The following is a 23,058-nucleotide window of genomic DNA, read 5'->3' as shown; positions in this document are numbered from 1 at the left end:
GCCGTCATTGAAAATAACAATTTGTTCTTAACTGACTTGCACAGTTAAAGAAAGGTTGAATATACAGTGAGGCTCCAAAAGTATTGGGACAGTGACACATTTGTTGTTGTTTTGGCTCTGTACTCCAGCACTTTGGATATGATACAACAACCATGTGGTTGAACTTTCATTTCAGGGTATTTTGTATTCATATCAGGTGAACCGTTTAGAAATTACAGCGCTTTTTGTACATAGTCCACCCATTTTAGGGGACCAAAAGTATTGGAACAAATTCACATATATTTGTATTAAAGTTGTCAAAAGGTGAGTGAGTATTTGGTCCCATATTCCTAACACGCAATGACTACATAAAGCTTGTGACTCTACACACTTGTTAGATGTATTCACTGTTTTTTTGGTTGTGTTTCAGATTATTTTGTGCCCAATAGAAATGAATGGTAAATAATTATATTCTTATTTACTATAAAAGTGACTCCATAATGACACAATACATTATTTACCATTAATTTCTATTGGGCACAAAGTATCATTTCAAATCCAAAGTGCTGGAGTACAGAGCCAAAACAGCAACAAACGCGTCACTGTCCCAATACCTTTTGGAGCTCACTGTACGTTATATCTAGAAAGTAGAACAAAGATTCAATGGTGAAACTGTCAGCTATCTGTAAAATGAAACTGTGTTGTTAATCAGTTCGGTCAATCTACTAAATGAGTGCGCACAGAATCAGACGGGTACTGTTCTTAGTATGAACAAAATAAAAAATGTATGTACTCACTGCTGCAAGTCGCTCTCGATAAGAGCATCTGCTAAATGACTCAAAAGTAAAAATGTTAACTGTCTTAGGAAACTGCAACAAAAAAAACTTGCATAGTCTTCGAAACTTTCCAATTGTTAGTGAAATGAGATTTGACATCAACATTCTAAAACAAAACTATTTTGTTGCTAATGTGCTAAAAATGTTAAAATGATCCACTCTCTCCTTTGCAGGTCCAGTTCCAGTTTGTGCTGCTGACCGACACTCTGTACTCCCCACTGCCCCCGGACCTGCTGCCCCCCAGCGTGACCAAGGAGAGGGAGAGACAGCCCTTCCCCCGCACCATCGTAGCAGTGGACATCCAGGACCAGAAGAACGGGGCCACACACTACTGGACCCTGGAGAAACTCAGGCATGTGTGGGGGGATCGTGGGAGTTTATTTTGCACATAGCTCTGGTATGTAGGACTATATGGGTTCACGTTACCCAGCGTCTACTTTACTGTGTCTGTTGGTGTGATGTAATCTGTGCTGACTGTGTGTTGACTGTTCTGCCCCCTGTAGGCAGAGGCTGGACCTGATGAGGGAGATGTACGACCGTGCGGCGGAGGTGCCCAGCAGCACTGTGGAGGACTGTGACCAGGCCCTGACCGGGGGAGACCCCTTCTATGACCGCTTCCCATGGTTCCGTCTGGTGGGCAGGTCAGTCATGGACCCAGGCCCTGTTCTTTTCAAATATAGCCGTCTTTCCCTTACTTCCTTGAGGTAATCACTAAGCAGCCAGTGTTTTCATTATGAGAGCAAAAGGATGGAAACAGATCCAATAAGATACAGAGGAGAGGATACACGTGCAAAATATTTGAACAGGGCCCGGGCTAGTAGACTTGCCCCACTAGAGACCACCTCAATAATCTATGACGCTCTGAAATGATTTCCCTGTGTTTGTTCCTGCTCCCCCTCTCCTTCTCTGTCCCCGTCCGCAGGGCCTTTGTGTACCTGAGTAACCTGCTGTACCCCGTGCCCCTGGTGCACCGTGTGGCCATCGTCAGTGAGAAGGGAGAGGTGAAGGGCTTCCTCAGGGTGGCAGTGCAGGCCATCTCAGGTACAGAGAATTGACTCTTGTGAAACTGAGAGACTGAGACAGAGTGATACAACAGCTATTACAGTTTGTTTATGGATGCTTCTAGTATTTGTTGAGTGTTTGGAGTCGTAACCAACCAGCTGTCTTCTCTCCCCAGCTGATGAAGAAGCGCCTGACTACGGCTCTGGCGTCAGACAGTCAGGAACTGCCAAGATCTCCTTTGAGGACCAACAGTTTGAGAAGGTAGAATCAGTAAGAGATGATATAAAAACTGGAGAACTTGCCAAGCCACTGTCTGCATGCTGTATCTAAAACAATGCAGTATCGTTATCTGAAAGGGTTATAATATATATCATATCAAGTGTTTGTCTGGTCAGTTCCAGACAGAGTCGTGTTCTGGCAGCATGTCTCACTCTAACACCTCCCAAGAGGAGCTCCGCTTTGTTGAGGGGGAGGGACAGACCTCTGACATAGGAGCTGACCCTGACGAGGTCAACAACAACACCTGTGCTGGTGAGGGCATCTTAGTCATATCTTAGTCATCATCTTCATCATCATCACACCTGATTTCTCTTTAATATAATGTGTTATGGATGTTCTGTTGGTATTGCAAGTGTGGTCTCAACGTTAGGTCCCCTCCCTTTCTACTATAAATAGATATTCAGTGGTGTACAATGGCAGCGCCCACACTACAAATCATTGAGGATGACAAACAAAGTCAAGGACTTAATCCCATTGTGTTCCTCAGACATTATCCGCACAAATATGTTTAGAGAAGACATATTTATGTAAGCCTATCTAGGGTGTAATGCATCGGATAATTGTTTATTCAATGTGTCGATGTGTTTCATATTGCTTCCTATCCAAATAAACCACAATATGTCAATGAAATGTTAACTGACAGGTCAACATGTCCTCACTATGACCCCAGACTTGTCCCCCGTCACAGCCACTCCGGAGGCCCCTCAGAGCCCATTGAAGGGGGTTCTGGGTCTGGAACTACCCCTGGAGCTGAACCAGGAGAAGGCCCTGTCCCACCTCCGCATCGGATCTACTTTCACCTTCAGGGTCACCGTGCTACAAGCCTCCAGCATCTCTGCTGAATATGCCGATATCTTCTGCCAGTTCAAGTTAGTGCCTCCCATCCAACGTTTTGATGTATTTTAGACTTTATTTGACCATGAAGTGTCTTGAGGTTTAGGTTCAATGTTTTTGAGAGAGACTTGACAAGATGTCAGTGAGGAAAAGCATTTTGAATGATGATGATGTTGCATATGGGGGCATTTGTTTCTAAAATCTCCTCGCATCCTCGCATTCTAACTGTCTCATAGCTATGCTATGACAATGCCGTGCCATTCAGGACCTGTCACTTCTCTCTATCCAGAAACAACCCATCCTCTCTTGATTTAAACAAATTTAAATCTTATGGTTAGTATTATTCCTAAGGGTTAGTGTTATTCCTAAGGGTTAGTGTTATTCCTAAGGGTTGGTATTATTCCTAAGGGTTGGTGTTATTCCTAAGGGTTAGTGTTATTCCTAAGGGTTAGTGTTATTCCTAAGGGTTAGTGTTATTCCTAAGGGTTAGTGTTATTCCTAAGGGTTGGTGTTATTCCTAAGGGTTGGTGTTATTCCTAAGGGTTAGTGTTATTCCTAAGGGTTAGTGTTATTCCTAAGGGTTGGTGTTATTCCTAAGGGTTGGTGTTATTCCTAAGGGTTGGTGTTATTCCTAAGGGTTGGTGTTATTCCTAAGGGTTGGTGTTATTCCTAAGGGTTGGTGTTATTCCTAAGGGTTGGTGTTATTCCTAAGGGTTGGTGTTATTCCTAAGGGTTGGTGTTATTCCTAAGGGTTGGTGTTATTCCTAAGGGTTGGTGTTATTCCTAAGGGTTGGTGTTATTCCTAAGGGTTGGTGTTATTCCTAAGGGTTAGTGTTATTCCTAAGGGTTGGTGTTATTCCTAAGGGTTAGTGTTATTCCTAAGGGTTAGTGTTATTCCTAAGGGTTGGTGTTATTCCTAAGGGTTGGTGTTATTCCTAAGGTTTGGTGTTATTCCTAAGGGTTGGTGTTATTCCTAAGGGTTGGTGTTATTCCTAAGGGTTGGTGTTATTCCTAAGGGTTGGTGTTATTCCTAAGGGTTAGTGTTATTCCTAAGGGTTAGTGTTATTCCTAAGGGTTGGTGTTATTCCTAAGGGTTGGTGTTATTCCTAAGGGTTAGTGTTATTCCTAAGGGTTGGTGTTATTCCTAAGGGTTGGTGTTATTCCTAAGGGTTGGTGTTATTCCTAAGGGTTGGTGTTATTCCTAAGGGTTGTGTTATTCCTAAGGGTTAGTGTTATTCCTAAGGGTTGGTGTTATTCCTAAGGGTTAGTGTTATTCCTAAATTTGTGTTATTCCTAAGGGTTGAAAGACAAGGTTTCCATCAAAGGGTTGGTGTTATTCATTGGTGTTATCAATTGCAGGGTATTGATTCCTAAGGGTAGTAAATTGGTGTTATTCACTGAGGTGGTGTTAAAATATCAAGGGTTACTTTCCCTTTAGTGTTGCAGAATGCAGCCCATGTTGACTCTCCATTTGTCACAGGGATGCTGGCCCATGGACTCTCCAAGGTGTCAAAAGCGTTGCACAGGGATGCTGGCCCATGTTGACTCTCCAAGGTGTCAAAAGCGTTGCACAGGGATGCTGGCCCAAGTTGACTCTCCAAGGTGTCAAAAGCGTTGCACAGGGATGCTGGCCCATGTTGACTCTCCAAGGTGTCAAAAGCGTTGCACAGGGATGCTGGCCCAAGTTGACTCTCCAAGGTGTCAAAAGCATTGCACAGGGATGCTGGCCCATGTTGACTCTCCAAGGTGTCAAAAGCGTTGCACAGGGATGCTGGCCCAAGTTGACTCTCCAAGGTGTCAAAAGCGTTGCACAGGGATGCTGGCCCAAGTTGACTCTCCAAGGTGTCAAAAGCGTTGCACAGGGATGCTGGCCCAAGTTGACTCTCCAAGGTGTCAAAAGCGTTGCACAGGGATGCTGGCCCAAGTTGACTCTCCAAGGTGTCAAAAGCATTGCACAGGGATGCTGGCCCAAGTTGACTCTCCAAGGTGTCAAAAGCGTTGCACAGGGATGCTGGCCCAAGTTGACTCCAATGGCTGGATGTCCTTTGGGTGGTGGACCATTCTTGATATGAAAAACTGTTGAGTGTGAAAAACCCAGCAGTGTTGCAGTTCTTGACACAAACTGGTGGGCCTGGCACCTACAACCATACCCCATTCAAAGGCACTTAAATATTTTGTCTTGTCCGTTCACCCACTGAATGTCTCATTTGCCTCAAGGCTTAAAAATCTTTCTTTAACCTGTCTCCTCCCCTTCATCTGCACTGATTGAAGTGGATTTAACAAGTGACATCAATAAGGGCTTATAGCTTTCACCTGGTCAGTCTATGTCATGGAAAGATGTTTTGTACACTCAGTGTATTTAGTTATGTTACAGTGCAGTAGTTTAATGTATATTGTTTTGTATACACTCAATGTACATGATTAATGAATATTTAATACTGATTGAATGTGTTTTTCTACTTCCAGCTTCATCCACCGACATGACGAGGCGTTCTCCACTGAGCCACTGAAGAACACAGGCAGAGGACCTCCTCTGGGATTCTACCATGTACAAAATGTAAGCACTGACCAGAAACAATATGTTCTTTTTCATTACAACTAATAGGTCTCATTTCTATGATATTACCATCATTTAATCAATTTATTTTGTATTTCCTTGTATCATCCATTGTTACAGGCCTTACTGAGTGATGGCTAACCTCACTTTTGATTTGTCTATTAGATCACGGTAGAGGTCACCAAGTCGTTTGTGGAGTACATCAAGACCCAGCCCATCGTCTTCGAGGTGTTTGGTCACTACCAGAAACAGCCGTTCCCACCTCTCTGCAAAGACCTCATCAGGTGATAAAACTCTACTTGTTCTCTTCTTCTTCAATTGATCCCGTTTCACTGTCTTGCTAAAATAGTCCATTTTAAAAGTTCGCACTTTTTTTACAGTCCCCTTCGACCTTCTAGGAGGCAATTCCCGAGGGTCATGCCCTTGTCTAAACCAGGTGAGGGTTCAAACATGGCATTGTGTCCTTCTCTTTATCTTAGCAAAGTGTTTTGTCACAGTGCCAGAACGTTAACCAGGCCAGATTCATTCCTTCTCTTTCACAGTGCCGGCCACCAAGCTAAACACCTTGACCCGCTCCATGGCAGGCCCATGTCACTCCAAATATGACCTCATGGCCTTCTTTGAGATCTGTGAGCTGGAGGCCAATGGAGAGTGAGCAACCTTAACATCTATTTCCTTACTTCCCCGTTCGTATCAAGGAATCAAATGGACACAACAATCATAATCTACTTATATAGTTTGTACATTTGTTCTGTGTTTGTCCTCAGCTATATCCCTTCAGTGGTGGACCACAGAGGTGGCATGCCTTGCCATGGAACCTTCCTCCTTCATCAGGTAAACAATTGCAACATTTTCAGAGGGGAGTTGATTTGAATCTATTTCTCAGTTATTCAAAGCCCAGTGTTGACTTCCTGTGTGGTGACCTGTCCACAGGGCATCCAGAGGAGGATCACAGTTACCATAGCACACGAGACAGGAAATGACGTAGAGTGGAAGGAGGTCAAGGAGCTGGTGGTGGGTGAGTACGGCTGGAAGAATGCTTTATTAGGAGACAACAGAGCGTAATGACAATAAAGATCCACTAGCTCCATTTTTACAGTACATCAATCGATCAATCAAATGTATTTGTAGAGGCCTTTTTACATCAACAGATGTCACAAAGTGCTATATAGAAACCCAACCTCAAACATCAAAGAATGCCGATGTAGAAGCACTGTGGCTAGGAAAAACTCCCTAGGAACCTAGGAACCAGGCTCTGAGGGGTAGCCAGTCCTCTTCTGGCTGTGTCGGGTGGATCATAAACATCCATCTCTTGACTTTTGACCTTTGACCTCTCTCAGGTCGTATCCGGAATACTCCGGAGGCTGACGAGACCATCATTGACCCAAACATCCTCTCCCTCAACATCTTGTCTGCAGGCTACGTCTGGCCCTCGTATGACGACAAGTACGTATGCTTTCCCCTTTCTCAGCTTTTTACTGGACATACTGTGCATACTGGACATACTGGGCATACTTTGCATACTGGACATACTGTGCATGCTGTGCATACTGTACATACTGGACATAATGGACATACTGTGCATACTGTGCATACTGGACATACTGTGCATGCTGTACATACTGGATATACTGGACATGATGGACATACTGTACATACTGTGCATACTGGACATACTGTAGTTATGAATCAATGGCTTTAGCTTGTTTCTCTCTTTCACAACAACACCGAGTATGATTTTCCATAATGTTCTGCTGCAGTATGTCTATGTTTCTCTTTTTATTTGTTGTTGTATATTAACACTGTATATTTTGGTCACTTTGCTGCTGTGAAATCCTCAGCTGCTTGTTTAACCCGCTCGCCCTCTTCTCTTTTCTTTGTGCTTCGCTGTATTGCAGTGTTTCCCTGGGAGTTGACCATAGGTATAACACACAACCTTTCTCCTTCTCTCCTCTCTTTATATAACCTTTCTGCTTCTCTCCTCTCTTTATACAACCTTTCTGCTTCTCTCTTCTCTTTATACAACCTTTCTGCTTCTCTCCTCTCTTTATACAACCTTTCTGCTTCTCTCCTCTCTTTATACAACCTTTCTGCTTCTCTCCTCTCTTTATACAACCTTTCTGCTTCTCTCCTCTCTTTATACAACCTTTCTGCTTCTCTCCTCTCTTTATACAACCTTTCTGCTTCTCTCCTCTCTTTATACAACCTTTCTGCTTCTCTCCTCTCTTTATACAACCTTTCTCCTTCTCTCCTCTCTTTATACAACCTTTCTCCTTCTCTCCTCTCTTTATACAACCTTTCTGCTTCTCTCCTCTCTTTATACAACCTTTCTGCTTCTCTCCTCTCTTTATACAACCTTTCTCCTTCTCTCCTCTCTTTATACAACCTTTCTGCTTCTCTCCTCTCTTTATACAACCTTTCTCCTTCTCTCCTCTCTTTATACAACCGTTCTCCTTCTCTCCTCTCCTTATACAACCTTTCTGCTTCTCTCCTCTCTTTATACAACCTTTCTGCTTCTCTCCTCTCTTTATACAACTTTCTCCTTCTCTCCTCTCTTTATACAACCTTTCTGCTTCTCTCTTCTCCTTATACAACCTTTCTGCTTCTCTCTTCTCCTTATACAACCTTTCTGCTTCTCTCCTCTCTTTATACAACCTTTCTCCTTCTCTCCTCTCTTTATACAACCTTTCTGCTTCTCTCCTCTCCTTATACAACCTTTCTGCTTCTCTCCTCTCTTTATACAACCTTTCTGCTTCTCTCCTCTCCTTATACAACTTTCTGCTTCTATCCTGTCTTTAAACAACCTTTCTGCTTCTCTCCTCTCCTTATACAACCTTTCTGCTTCTCTCCTCTCTTTATACAACCTTTCTGCTTCTCTCCTCTCCTTATACAACTTTCTCCTTCTCTCCTCTCTTTATACAACCTTTCTGCTTCTCTCTTCTCCTTATACAACCTTTCTGCTTCTCTCTTCTCCTTATACAACCTTTCTGCTTCTCTCCTCTCTTTATACAACCTTTCTGCTTCTCTCCTCTTTTTATACAACCTTTCTGCTTCTCTCCTCTCTTTATACAACCTTTCTGCTTCTCTCCTCTCCTTATACAACCTTTCTGCTTCTCTCCTGTCTTTATACAACCTTTCTGCTTCTCTCCTCTCTTTATACAACCTTTCTGCTTCTCAACTCTTTGTTTCTTTGCTTTTTGTTGTTTTATTTCTAACTGTTTTCTGCAGTTGTTTTTAACCTGACATGTTCATTTGACATGACGCTTAGCAGTGAATTCAAAGCTGTTGTTTCTGTCCATGTATAGAGTTTGTTTCAGTACCCCTTGTCTTTGAGGGGCTTGCACAACTGAATACCCTTTCCTCTTGATACTGCCTGATCTATGCCGATGAAGGAAAGTCATACTACGTGTTTCCAGTCACTCATCATTGAAAAATTGAAAACAACGTCTATACACCAGTGGAGGCTGCTGAGGGGAGGACGGCTCATAATAATGGCTGGAATGGAGCGAATGGAATGGCATCAAAAGCACGGAAGCCATTTGTTTGATGTTGTTGATACCTTTCCACTAATTCCACTCTGGCCATTACCACGTGCCTGTCCTCCCCAATTAAGGTACCACCAGCCTCCTGTGCTAAACACAAAAAAACACTAACTTTTTCCCTTGTGTTTACCTACAGGACGTTTTACCGGTTTGAGGCAGCATGGGACAGCTCCATGCACAACTCCCTCCTTCTGAACCGCGTCACTCCCTATGGAGAGAAGATCTACATCACCCTCTCAGCCTACCTAGAGGTAAACATTTCCTTCGCTGCAACCCAGAAACATCACCCATGTTGGCTCTCTGTATTGATGGGGGGAAGTGGTGAGTTAGCCTGTACACTACAATGTAAAGTGATGTGAGTTTAATGCTGGTTCTGGTCCATTCCTTTCAGATGGAGAACTGCACCCAGCCGACGGTGATCACCAAAGACTTCTGTATGGTGTTCTACTCCCGTGACGCCAAGCTCCCTGCCTCTCGCTCCATTAGAAACCTTTTCAGCACCGGCTGCCTAAGGCCCTCAGAGAGGTAGCTAGGCCCGTAGAAATAGAATTAGACCATATTATTCTAGGTTATATATCTCTATGTGGGTAGGCCCCACCTCAAGCCCTCTCTGTGGAATCTGACAGTACTAACTCTGTTCTCTCTTCTCTTCCTCAGTAACCGTGTCACTGGAGTGTATGAAGTCAGTCTCTGCCATGTCGCTGATGCCGGAAGTCCAGGTAGAGTAAAGGAATGGCAGAATTATAAACTGGGTGGTTCGAGCACTGAATGCTGATTGGCTGACAGCCGTGGTATATCAGACCGTATACCACGGGTATGACAAAACATGTATTTTTTACTGCTCTAATTACGTTGGTAACCAGTTTATAATAGCAATAAGGCACCTCGGAGATTTGTGGTATTATGACCAATATACCATGGCTACGGGTTGTATCCATGCACTCCGCGTTGCGTCGTTCCCAGGAACAGCCCTTAGCCGTGGTATATTGGCCATATACCACACCCCCTAGTGCCTTATTGCTTAATTCTACACAAGTATCTGGGCTGCATTTCATCCAACTTGTGTGTGCAACTGTCAATTTAACAGTTCACTCTGTCTGGAGATAAATCTGGATTGAGCTGCAACCCACATCCCCAGTGTGTTCTGGCAGTATATAGACAGTATATAGAAAGTATATCTGTATATAGACAGTAAATAGAAAGTATATCTGTATATAGACAGTATATAGAAAGTATATCTGTATATAGGCAGTATATAGACAGTATATCTGTATATAGGCAGTATATAGACAGTATATAGAAAGTATATCTGTATATAGGCAGTATATAGACAGTATATCTGTATATAGGCAGTATATCTGTATATAGGCAGTATATAGACAGTATATAGAAAGTATATCTGTATATAGACAGTATATCTGTATATAGGCAGTATATAGACAGTATATCCGTATATAGGCAGTATATAGACAGTATATAGGCAGTATGTATAGGCAGTATATAGGCAGTATATAGGCAGTATTGTTATTGTTTACTATGGCTCTGTGTTGTCTGTTCACACTGCTATATAGGTAGTTGCAAATGTATAGCCTACCTGGTTAAATAAAGGTGAAATAAAAATAAAATAAAAAAAAGTATACAGTATATAGGCAGTATATATACAGACTATATATACAGTATATAGACAGTATATATAGGCAGTATACAGACAGTATATAAACATAGTTCTGTTTTTATATTTGACATGGCTGTCTTTTTACAATTTTTTACCCTCAGGCATGCAGCGGCGGCGCAGGCGCGTCTTGGACACCTCAGTGGCGTACGTCCGTGGAGAGGAGAACCTGGCTGGGTGGAGGCCCCGTAGCGACAGCCTCATCCTGGACCACCAGTGGGAGCTGGAGAAACTCAGCCTGCTGCAGGAGGTGAGGCCTTGGATTGGTAGGGTCTGTAGGGTGGGTGGGCCGGAATTCAGAGGGGTGGAGTCAAGTGTGATAGTTAGTCAATGAATGAATGAAATAAACAAACAATACTTTGCCAATGAAATGTGGTCTGAATAACAAGTAATCAATTATGTTTCCATTCATAAACAGTAGCTGTTTTCAAAATATTATTGTGTGGGGGTACTACTCACTAATGAGTCACTCACCTGGATAATGGACAGTGGCCATTTTGTGCCAGAGTCTCAGCAGTTTCTCTGTGTGTCACTACAGGTAGAGAAGACCAGGCACTACCTGCTGCTGCGGGAGAAACTAGAGGCCACCCTGGCCGCGGGGCAGGACGCGCTCTGCAAGAGTGGCGACATCAGCGACTTTGCTAAGAGCCCCATCCTCAGCTACAGCCCCGGGGGCAGTCCCGCCCTGGAAAGCCCCAGCCAGAGGCAAAGGGAGCTGGCTGCCAAGGTGACTACAAGTCCCTGGCTTCTATTAGGAACCAGGCCTACCTTGGAGCTCCTAATACCACGCTTGCTTGCCAGAACACTTTCTGGTTCTCTCTCTTTTTTGGACTTTTAATGGTTGTGATTATTAGTAATAATAATATATTTTTCTGCTCCTCCTCTCCTCTTCTCCTCCTCTCCTCCTCCTGCGGTCTCAGTGTCTGCGGTTGCTCATGCACACCTTCAACAGGGAGTACAGCCAGGTGAGCAGCAGTGCCAGTGAGAGCAAGGTGAGCCCCAGCCCCCAGGCCTGTTAACCCCCTCTATAACCCACTTACAGAACCCAGCCCCCAGGCCTGTTAACCCCCTCTATAACCTGCTTACAGAAACCAGCGCCCAGGCCCTTTAACCCCCTCTATAACCCGCTTACAGAACCCAGCCCCCAGGCCTGTTAAACCCTCTATAACCCACTTACAGAACCCAGCCCCCAGGCCTGTTAACCCCCTCTATAAACCATTTACATAACCCAGCCCCCAGGCCTGTTAACCCCCTCTATAACCCGCTTACAGAACCCAGCGCCCAGGCCCTTTAACCCCCTCTATAACCCGCTTACAGAACCCAGCCCCCAGGCCTGTTAAACCCTCTATAACCCACTTACAGAACCCAGCCCCCAGGCCTGTTAAACCCTCTATAACCCACTTACAGAACCCAGCCCCCAGGCCTGTTAACCCACTCTATAACCCACTTACAAAACCCAGCCCCCAGGCCTGTTAACCCACTCTATAACCCACTTACAGAACCCAGCCTCCAGGCCTGTTAACCCCCTCTATAACCCACTTACAGAACCCAGACCCCAGGCCTGTTAACCCCCTCTATAACCCACTTACAGAACCCAGCACCCAGGCCTTTTAACCCCCTCTATAACCCACTTACAGAACCCAGCCCCCAGGCCTGTTAATCCACTCTATAACCCACTTACAGAACCCAGCCCCCAGGCCTGTTAACCCACTCTATAACCCACTTACAGAACCCAGCCCCCAGGCCTGTTAACCCACTTTATAACCAACTTACAGTACACCGTGCATGATACTTTTACCCAGCCAGCCCCTAACCCAAAGCACTTTGTATACCATCAAACGTGCCCCCTATAGATTCCAGCCGATTCTCACTGATCCCACCCAAGACATCTGTCATCTACATCCTTTCTCTCCTGATCCCCTGTCTAGTTAACACACGCAGCCTTTCTGATCATTTGCTTATTTGTTAAACAAAGAACTAAACTCTAACAAAAAACTCAATTCTAACAAGGAAATACATATGAATGAAGAACTTAACATTAAAACAAAATAACTACCTTATTCACTTCTCTTAATGAATGAATGAATATTCAGTTGCTCATTATCACTCGTCAACCCCATCCCCCTGAGGTCCCATCTTTTCCATTTACTTCTGTTCTATGGAATCCTTCACCCAACCTACAAATGTTCTCATTCTCACCCCTAGCCCCCTCTCCTCCACCCCCCCTCTCCTCCCACCCCCGTCTCAGAGAATGTCAGGCTTCTCTGTCCCTACTACAGCATGTTGTCTCTACATGTGTTACCAAAGCCTGGGGCTGAAACACATGTCCTCTCATGACCTCATCGGATGACTTGATGAGTATCAGATTCTGTCATAGACCTTGCCGACCCTCCAAATGCAATACATGGGAACTGTTGATGAATGTATAATGGTGTCATTGTATGTGCGTGTTTGTGTGTGTATATGTTCATTTTTGTTTGTATGTGTGTGTGTGTGATTATCTGTGTATGCTTGTGTGTTCGTGGTTCAGCTGTCTGAGATGTCAGCGTCGCTGATGTCACCGGCCTCTTCTGGTCTGAGCACGCTAACGCCGTCCTCTACTTGCCCCTCCTTGGTGGAAGGACATTATGACATCAGGTATGTGTCCTTTCAACTGTCACCCCTCACTCCCATTTTATTCACCCCAGACCTGCTGTTGACAAGTAGTATACGGAAAGTATTCAGACCCCTTGACTTTTTCCACATTCTGTTATGTTACAGCCTTATTCTAAAATTGATTAAATAAATGTTTTTCCTTATCAATCTACACAATCTACACACCCACACCCCCATAACGCCAACATGAAAACCTTTAAAAAAAAAAAATTATAAAAAATAAGAAACATAAATATCTTATTTACATAAGTATTCACACCATTTGCTATGAGACTCAAAATTGAGCTCCATCGATCATCTATATAAGATTGTCTATAAGTTCCCACAGTTGACAGTGCATGTCAGAGCAAAAACCAAGCCATGAGCTTCGAGACAAGATTGTTTCGAGGCACAGATCTGGGAAAGGGCACAAAAAAATGTATGCAGCATTGAAGGTCCCCAAGAACACAGTGGCCTCCTTCATTCTTAAATGGAAGAAGTTTGGAACCACCAAGACTCTCCTAGAGCTGGCTGCCCGGCCACACTGAGCAATCGGGGGAGAACGGCTTTGGTCAGGGAGGTGACCAAGAACCCGATGGTCACTCTGACAGAGCTCCAGAGTTCCTCTGTGGAGATGGGAGAAACTTCCAGAAGGACAACCATCTCTGCAGCACTCCACCAATCAGGCCTTTATGGTAGAGTGGCCAGGCGGAATCCACTCCTCAGTAAAAGGCACATGAAATCCCACTTGGTGTTTGCCAAAAGGCACCTAAAGGACTCTCAGACCATGAGAAACAAGATTCTTTGGTCTGATGAAATCAAGTTTGAACTCTTTGGCCTGATTGCCAAGCGTCACATCTGGAGGAAACCTGGCACCATCCCTACGGTGAAGCATGGTGGTAGCAGCATCATGCTCTGGGGATGTTTTTCAGTGGCAGGGACTGGGAGACGAGTCAGTATCGAGGGCAAGATGAACGAGCAAAGTGCAGAGAGATCCTTGATGAAAACCTGCTCCAGAGCGCTCAGGACCTCAGACTAGGGCGAAGGTTCACCTTCCAACAGGACAACGACCCTAAGCACACAGCCAAGAAAACGCAGGAGTGGTTTCGGGACAAGTCTTTGACTGTCCTTGAGTGGCCCAGCCAGAGCCCGGACTTGAACCTGATCGAACATCTCTGGAGAGACCTGAAAAAAGCTCCCCACAGAGCATGAGAGGATCTGCAGAGAAGAATGGGAGAAACTCCCGAAATACTCCTGAAGTTGTAGCGTCATACCCAAGAATACTCTAGGCTGTGATCGCTGCCAAAGGTGCTTCAACAAAGTACTGAGTAAAGGGCCTGAATAATTATGTAAATGTGAAATTTCATTTTTTTATTAAATACATATGCAAAAGTTCTAAAAACCTGTTTTTGTGTTGTCAATATGGGGTATTGTGTGTAGTTTGATGAGGGGAAAAATGATTTAATCAATTTTAGAATGAGGCGGTAACATAACAAAATGTGGAAACAGTCAAGGGGTCTGAATACTTTCTGAATGCTCTGTATATGCAAATGAATTCATTCGATTTGTAGAAAGAGCTTTGTTAAAAGGGCATTGATAGAACATTGAGAAAGCACAGAGAATGTTTTAAGAAAGTTGAGAGAACATTGATGGAACGTTATCTCTGGTCTGCAGACACATTGAGCCCAGCTCTGGAGCTTCAACCCCAGACCTGGATCCCTTCAGCCCTGTAGATAGGAAGAGGATCCCGGGTAGAGGCTGCACTTTTGTCCCTGACATCCAGGAGATCCGTGTCAGGTGAGACCAGACCACTCTGGGGCTTAGCGATTTCAGCTAGGACTAGACTGCTGTACAGGATTCCATAGAGGTCAGATGAATCATACAGTTTGATATTGGGGTGAATTATGATATATCTCTGCTAGATTCATTGTTTGGAATCACTATAAAGATGAAAAAATATATGAGCAATACTTAAGTTATTCAGATGGGCTGTATTTCTACTAAATCAACAATAAATAAGAAAATATGATTTTTTACTTCATATATAAGTGAAATATAACTGTCCTTCTATCTCCCCTGGGCTGCAGCCCCATCGTGTCGAAGAAAGGCTACCTGCACTTCCTGGAGCCCCACACCAGTGGCTGGGTGAAGCGCTACGTGGTGGTACGCCGGCCCTACGTCTACCTGTACCGCAACGAGAGGGACAATGTGGAGCGCGCTGTCATCAACCTCTCCTCTGCCCAGGTGGAATACAGCGAGGACAAGCAGACTCTGCTCCGGGTAGGACTGACAGAAACTTCTTCCAAATATTTCAGAAATATATCAAAAATATACCATATACATTTTACAAATAAATCACTCATACATTACAAATATACAATGGATATACCAAAAATACAGTATACCACTAATATGTTTGTTGGAATGTACTTCTTGGATATATGTTTTGTTTATAGACAAGTATATTTTTAATAAATGGATAATAAAAATATTTTTTATACCATTGATGTCCTGTATCTGTCCAATTGTAGGTAATTTACCAGATCCTTTTAGTGATCTAAATAATTTCTGCTTTTAGACTCCAAACACATTTGCAGTGTGCACCGAGCATCGTGGAATACTCCTCCAGGCCAGTAATGACAAGGAGATGCACGACTGGCTGTATGCTTTTAACCCCCTACTAGCCGGAACTATCAGGTATAGTAACCCCTCACTGCCTCAACATTGTTACCTCGTGTTCATCAATGAAAACCCCTCCTCAAAATGTTATTTTTTGTGTAATACCAGGTTACTTAAATCTCCTCGTAAACACTTGTTCAAGCTAATTTAGCTAATTTATCATTCAAATTCACTGTCTCCCCCCGATCCTTTTCAGTCAAACATTAACCCTCCCCTCTTTTCCCTCCCTCCCCAAGGTCTAAGCTCTCCAGAAGAAAGTCAGGCCCAAGGATGTGAGCGAGAGGAACACACACGGGAGGGTGGGGGGAGAAAAAATAAAACAAAAACACAATCTCAAAGCTCCACTGACCCTCTCCTGTATACAGCTCATCTAAACAGCTCTGCCTGTCCTAACAGTGCTCCATCCTGTCGCTGATACTTCCCCAAACTGCACTTAAAACCATCCCTGCTGATGCCCTATTTGAAGCCTCTTCCTGGTTACCTGGAACATGCACAGTTTAAACTACCCATTAAACACCCTTAATACCCATGTAAGACTTAACTAACAACCTGACCCTGTGTCGTGGGGCTTACCCCTGCTGGCTGTATTGTGCCTGGTTGTGACACGCCCCATTGTCATGTGCACGTAACCTTTACCGTTATCTAACATGCTAACAGTCCCCATAGGGTTTATCCAAACAAAGAGAAACGTTATAGTGTATAAGTCTTAGTCCAAGTTGTTATCAGTTCCAATGGCCTGCTACTTACTACCGCCCCACTCTGACTGTACATTATACCCCAGATCAAAACCACTCATGTATTTCTTATAAACACTGTAGACTGATAAGAAAAATATTAATGGTGACATGGTATATTCCCTTTTCTAGTCCTCTCATAAGAGATATCTGTTTCTGTGTGTGTGTTCTCATGTTATAACAGCATATCCACATTTACCTCATGTTGAAATGGCTGCCAGTCGCAAACTGGAACTCGTTGTAATTGCATCTGTTTTGTATCCAGACAGTATAGGATGAACGTGATATATCCAGGTTTTAGACAGTATAGGATGAACGTGATATATCCAGGTTTTAGACAGTATAGGATGAACGTGATATATCCAGGTTTTAGACAGTATAGGATGAACGTGATATATCCAGGTTTTAGACAGTATAGGATGAACGTGATATATCCAGGTTTTAGACAGTATAGGATGAACGTGATATATGCAGGTTTTGGACAGTATACAGTGGGATAGAAGTGGGGTACTGTAATAGTTGGATAATGTAATGGACAGATTAGGGTAATGGGGATATGATAGGGCAATAGGATGACTCTTTGCCTTCCATGCTTGGAGAATGGCGAGTTCACTGTGTTGATTTTTCATAGTAACATGTTTGTAGAGCATTAGGCAATATAATACGCCACCTGCCTGACTCACACTGGAGAGCAATGTGTCCTTGACCGTATACATATTCTTTGTGTATATATATTATTTATTTGTAATTTTAGTTTTAATGTATATATCACTGACCAGTTTAATGTATTTGTGTGGGATCACTGACCAGTTTAATTTATTTGTGTGGGATCACTGACCAGTTTAATGTATTTGTGTGGGATCACTGACCAGTTTAATTTATTTGTGTGGGATCACTGACCAGTTTAATTTATTTGTGTGGGATCACTGACCAGTTTAATGTATTTGTGTGGGATCACTGACCAGTTTAATGTATTTGTGTGGGATCACTGACCAGTTTTGTCGCATGGCACTTTATTGTTGCATTATATTCTCTTGAGTTGATGTCTGTCCCATTCACTCAGTTGTTTTTAACCAAAGCAGTCCAATCTATTTAAAATAGTGAAGATATCCTCTGTCATGTAGACTTGAAAAAAATGGCTCCTAGGTTTTAGTGAGATATTAATGTAATATCTACGATTCTGCTATTGGCCCTGAATGTCTGTTTATAAGTTAAATATTCCACGTGGATACACTAAGAATGGCTCCTCTCCAGCAAGAGGATGTTTATTGCGTTCTATGGTGGTGGGTTACTTTGTGTTCTATGGTGGTGGGTTACTTTGTGTTCTATGGTGGTGGGTTACTTTGTGTTCTATGGTGGTGGGTTACTTTGTGTTCTATGGTGGTGGGTTACTTTGTGTTCTATGGTGGTGGGTTACTTTGTTGGTGGTGGGTTACTTTGCCTTCTATGGTGGTGGGTTACTTTGCCTTCTATGGTGGTGGGTTACTTTGCCTTCTATGGTGGTGGGTTACTTTGCCTTCTATGGTGGTGGGTTACTTTGCCTTCTATGGTGGTGGGTTACTTTGCCTTCTATGGTGGTGGGTTACTTTGTGTTCTATGGTGGTGGGTTACTTTGTCTTCTATGGTGGTGGGTTACTTTGTGTTCTATGGTGGTGGGTTACTTTGCCTTCTATGGTGGTGGGTTACTTTGCCTTCTATGGTGGTGGGTTACTTTGCCTTCTATGGTGGGTGGTGGGTTACTTTGCCTTCTATGGTGGTGGGTTACTTTGCCTTCTATGGTGGTGGGTGGTTCTATGGTGTTTACTTTGCCTTCTATGGTGGTGGGTTACTTTGTGTTCTATGGTGGTGGGTTACTTTGTGTTCTATGGTGGTGGGTTACTTTGTGTTCTATGGTGGTGGGTTACTTTGTGTTCTATGGTGGTGGGTTACTTTGTGTTCTATGGTGGTGGGTTACTTTGCCTTCTATGGTGGTGGGTTACTTTGCGTTCTATGGTGGTGGGTTACTTTGCCTTCTATGGTGGTGGGTTACTTTGCCTTCTATGGTGGTGGGTTACTTTGTGTTCTATGGTGGTGGGTTACTTTGTGTTCTATGGTGGTGGGTTACTTTGCCTTCTATGGTGGTGGGTTACTTTGTGTTCTATGGTGGTGGGTTACTTTGTCTTCTATGGTGGTGGGTTACTTTGTGTTCTATGGTGGTGGGTTACTTTGTGTTCTATGGTGGTGGGTTACTTTGCCTTCTATGGTGGTGGGTTACTTTGCCTTCTATGGTGGTGGGTTACTTTGCCTTCTATGGTGGTGGGTTACTTTGGTGGTTTACTATGGTGGTGGGTTACTTTGCCTTCTATGGTGGTGGGTTACTTTGTGTTCTATGGTGGTGGGTTACTTTGTGTTCTATGGTGGTGGGTTACTTTGGGGTGGTGGGTACTTTGCCTTCTATGGTGGTGGGTTACTTTGCCTTCTATGGTGGTGGGTTACTTTGCCTTCTATGGTGGTGGGTTACTTTGCCTTCTATGGTGGTGGGTTACTTTGTGTTCTATGGTGGTGGGTTACTTTGCCTTCTATGGTGGTGGGTTACTTTGCCTTCTATGGTGGTGGGTTACTTTGCCTTCTATGGTGGTGGGTTACTTTGTATGGTGGTGGGTTACTTTGCCTTCTATGGTGGTGGGTTACTTTGTGGTTCTATGGTGGTGGGTTACTTTGTGTTCTATGGTGGTGGGTTACTTTGTGTTTACTATGGTGGTGGGTTACTTTGCCTGGTTCTATGGTGGTGGGTTACTTTGCCTTCTATGGTGGTGGGTTACTTTGTTCTATGGTGGTGGGTTACTTTGTGTTCTATGGTGGTGGGTTACTTTGTGTTCTATGGTGGTGGGTTACTTTGCCTTTGCTTCTATGGTGGTGGGTTACTTTGTGTTCTATGGTGGTGGGTTACTTTGTCTTCTATGGTGGTGGGTTACTTTGCCTTCTATGGTGGTGGGTTACTTTGCCTTCTATGGTGGTGGGTTACTTTGCCTTCTATGGTGGTGGGTTACTTTGTGTTCTATGGTTGTGGTTTTCAGTACATTGAATAATTTAAAAGAACCCTGTGATTATACTCTATTGATAAGTTAGTGGGATGTTTTCAACCTTTTTTCCACCAGTCGAGTGGTCTGAAAGCGCATCGCTATGCACCAGGTAGTGCCTCCCTTTCTCCACTTTGCTCTCTCTCTTTCCTGTTTTTCATCAAATCCACACTTTAGTATCGTTGACGTCCACCACATCAGCTCAATGTTACATGTATCGAAGCAAGCTTTTATTTACTCTGATGCTATGAACCTAATATTGATGCCGTGTGTCCATGTGATTCTATCCATTTGGACTAATATGTGTACAGTCTATAGGCTACAGTAGCTTCTTGTGTAAAGTAGCAGCTAACCTCTTCTGCTTTGCTTTTGTATAGCTGTTTTACAGCCTGATGCTTGTGTCAGAAACCTATACAGTATGAACCTGTAGATGTTATGAAGTCGCACATCCTGGGGACTTTGGCTGTGGTTTATTGTCGCCGTGACCATTCTTTCACACCCAGATGACCACAAACTGCTATCTGAAACGAGAGTAGTCCAAAGTGAATCAAGGTGGCACTGCCGACTGAAGCAAAGTGACTCTTGAGTGCCATCTTGGTCTAGCAGCCGTAGGAGATGGACAATTTCAAACGGAAGTTGCCTGTCGTCTCATAGTCTGAGTGTTCTATGCTTTTGTACGTCCTTTTGCTTTATTGAAAACCAAGCGTTAGTGTTGTGTTTACAGCAACATCATGTGTGAGTGCAGCAGACCAGCCATGGCCAGACAGCCAATTGGATCATGTCCTACGGTTGTTCCTGGTTTGTATGGCGAGGTTCGTGTTTTTGGTCAAACACAATTCTCCCATCTAACACACAGTGTTGGGTTTTTATGCATGCCTCAGGCCTGCCAACCTACAGAGCATGCTCAGATAGCCACAGCAATGGAGCAACATGCAAGACATGGCATACTCACACATGATGTTCCTCAAATAATATTAATAAGCGCTTATATCCTCAATTATGAACATATCTTCTTATATCCTTCCTACAAGGAATATATTGCGTATATACTGCAGTGCAATAATTGAGCGTTGATTGGTTTCAGTGGAAAATCACACGATTCTTTGTTTTCTGTTTCTAGAATGCTGAAACTTAAATACAACCTATCACAAGATAAATACTATGAACTAATTAAATTTACAACCTATCTCTGGGTTTCATATTGTGGATCTGTTTTTTATTTTATTTTTTACATTTGAGTCATTTAGCAGACACTCGTTTCCTGAGCGACTTACATGAGCAATTAAGGTTAAGTGCCTTGCTCCAGGTCACATCTATAGATGGTTTTTTTTCTCACCTTATTGGCTCGGGGATTCAAACCAGCAATCTTTTGGTTACTGGCCCAACGCTCTTAACTACTAGGCTACCTGCCGACCCGGTTGTGGTCATCACTATTTTGCCTGCTCGACCAATGGAAGAAAAGAAAGGTTTATTTATGAATTCTTGTTTCTATTTGGAGGTGGGTTACGTGAGTAAGGAATATTAGGGCTATTGAATTGTCATCCAAGTATAATTTATTGTACTTATCACATCATCATTTATCATATTAAAAATGTACAGAATGCATAAGATTGTTTGGGGGTTACAATATTATCCCTCAAAAGAAGGAGATGTTGTTTTGTTTGAAACTGTACTATTGTCGCTTTAGCGTTTAGCGTCTCCTAACTCTTAACTCTACTTCTTAAAACTAGGATACTAATTAAAACTAGGATACTTCTTAAAGCTAGGATACTTCTTAAAACCAGTGTACTTCTTTAAACTAAGATGCTCCTTAAAACTAGGATACTTCTTAAAACTAGGGCTAGGATACTTCTTAAAACTAGGGTTCTTCTTAAAACTACTTCTTAAAACCAGTTCTTCTTAAAACTAGGGCACTCTTTTCTTCTTAAAACTAAACTAAGATGCTTCTTCTTAAAACTAGGATACTTCTTAAAACTAGGGCACTTCTTAACGCTAAGATACTTCTTAAAACCAGTGTACTTCTTTAAACTAAGATGCTCCTTAAAACTAGGATACTTCTTAAAACTAGGGCACTCCTTAAAACTAGGATACTTCTTAAAACTAGGGCACTTCTTAACGCTAAGATACTTCTTAAAACTAGGGTTCTTCTTAAAACTAGGGCACTTCTTAACGCTAGGATACTTCTTAAAACCAGTGTACTTCTTTAAACTAAGATGCTCCTTAAAACTAGGATACTTCTTAAAACTAGGGCACTTCTTAACGCTAGGATACTTCTTTAAACTAGGGTTCTTCTTACAGCTAGGATATATGAAGTTCCATCCTCAAGGAAGAAGTTAAAACGATGCATTTTAAGTTCCGTGAGCCGGCTATATATACAAATACAGATGGATTCTATTACTGCTTTGACAGCTTTTTTATGTAGCATTACATTTCCCGGATCCAAGCATGTGGATCTGCCTCTTCTTCACCCTGCTCTCTCTTTCCCTCACTGCTTGCTAATGACGCCCTATCCCCCTCAGTGCAGCTTTGTATAGAAACAGCCCCGTATACTAAACGCCCGCCTAAATGACTCTGCATTGAACTTGTCATTTGATTGGCTCTTGTCTTGTCAATAATGAACCTGATTGGCTGTGGTGGGTCGGATCGCACAGATGTAACCCCCGTTCCATAATAACTGGCCTGTGATGTCATCTCAGTGCTCACGTTATCTTTTGAGTGTTGGAGTTCTAGTGTCTTCTAATGTTTGTGGATACGTAAACAATTTGTCAGAATAAAGTGAAATAAATGTGGAACTTATGCAACATTTGCTTGTGTCCTTTGTCTGGATTTTGTTGTCTGGCATCGCCAATCATCTAAAACTCATAGATCCTACCTTATACAAGGATGCAAGGACGTGCTGGTTTGAAATGTGTAAAAATGGTCTCTAATGTAGTGTTGTTCAGACCTGTTCCTGGGGCTCCTACTGTACATGGTGTGCAGGTTTTTGCTCCAGCCCAGCACTAACACATCTAATTCAACTAATGAAATATACTGAACAAAAATATAAACACAACATGCAACAATTTAATTGATTTTACTGAGTTACAGTTCATTTGAGGAAGTCAGTCAATTTAAATAAATTCACTAGGTCCTAATATATAGATTTCACATGACTGGGAGTACAGATATGCATCTGTTAGCCGCAGATACCTTTAAAAAAATTGTCATCACAATGAGCCTCAGGATCTCGGCACGGTAATTTTGTGCATTCA

At 43.0% G+C, this 23,058-nt stretch overlaps 1 protein-coding gene across 19 annotated transcripts in view; it reads left to right on the top strand.

Moving 5' to 3' along the window:
* The window catches only part of LOC118394465 (kinesin-like protein KIF1A), a 44,454-nt gene extending 28,139 nt beyond the window's left edge, over nt 1–16,315 (top strand). For 11 of the 19 annotated variants that reach the window (XM_052463434.1, XM_052463429.1, XM_052463445.1 and 8 more), the window contains 25 exons: nt 989–1,171; nt 1,323–1,456; nt 1,738–1,856; nt 1,993–2,078; nt 2,213–2,348; nt 2,767–2,965; nt 5,397–5,487; nt 5,653–5,771; nt 5,850–5,923; nt 6,030–6,138; nt 6,255–6,321; nt 6,421–6,505; nt 6,828–6,933; nt 7,386–7,409; nt 9,166–9,280; nt 9,421–9,554; nt 9,687–9,748; nt 10,806–10,951; nt 11,240–11,428; nt 11,622–11,693; nt 13,232–13,338; nt 15,010–15,132; nt 15,423–15,615; nt 15,914–16,032; nt 16,251–16,315. In XM_052463434.1, the coding sequence (XP_052319394.1) occupies nt 989–1,171; nt 1,323–1,456; nt 1,738–1,856; nt 1,993–2,078; nt 2,213–2,348; nt 2,767–2,965; nt 5,397–5,487; nt 5,653–5,771; nt 5,850–5,923; nt 6,030–6,138; nt 6,255–6,321; nt 6,421–6,505; nt 6,828–6,933; nt 7,386–7,409; nt 9,166–9,280; nt 9,421–9,554; nt 9,687–9,748; nt 10,806–10,951; nt 11,240–11,428; nt 11,622–11,693; nt 13,232–13,338; nt 15,010–15,132; nt 15,423–15,615; nt 15,914–16,032; nt 16,251–16,290 (2,832 nt within the window). In that variant the 3' untranslated portion in view covers nt 16,291–16,315. The remainder of the gene's footprint in view (nt 1–988; nt 1,172–1,322; nt 1,457–1,737; nt 1,857–1,992; nt 2,079–2,212; nt 2,349–2,766; nt 2,966–5,396; nt 5,488–5,652; nt 5,772–5,849; nt 5,924–6,029; nt 6,139–6,254; nt 6,322–6,420; nt 6,506–6,827; nt 6,934–7,385; nt 7,410–9,165; nt 9,281–9,420; nt 9,555–9,686; nt 9,749–10,805; nt 10,952–11,239; nt 11,429–11,621; nt 11,694–13,231; nt 13,339–15,009; nt 15,133–15,422; nt 15,616–15,913; nt 16,033–16,250) is intronic. The other 8 variants (XM_052463446.1, XM_052463437.1, XM_052463448.1 and 5 more) reach the window with 5 other exon arrangements.
* Nucleotides 16,316–23,058: the final 6,743 nt, after the last annotated feature.

The sequence above is a fragment of the Oncorhynchus keta genome, chromosome 15, assembly GCF_023373465.1.
Source record: "Oncorhynchus keta strain PuntledgeMale-10-30-2019 chromosome 15, Oket_V2, whole genome shotgun sequence".
NCBI classification, from domain to species: Eukaryota; Metazoa; Chordata; class Actinopteri; order Salmoniformes; family Salmonidae; genus Oncorhynchus; species Oncorhynchus keta.
This window is presented reverse-complemented; position numbering and strand designations above follow the sequence as displayed.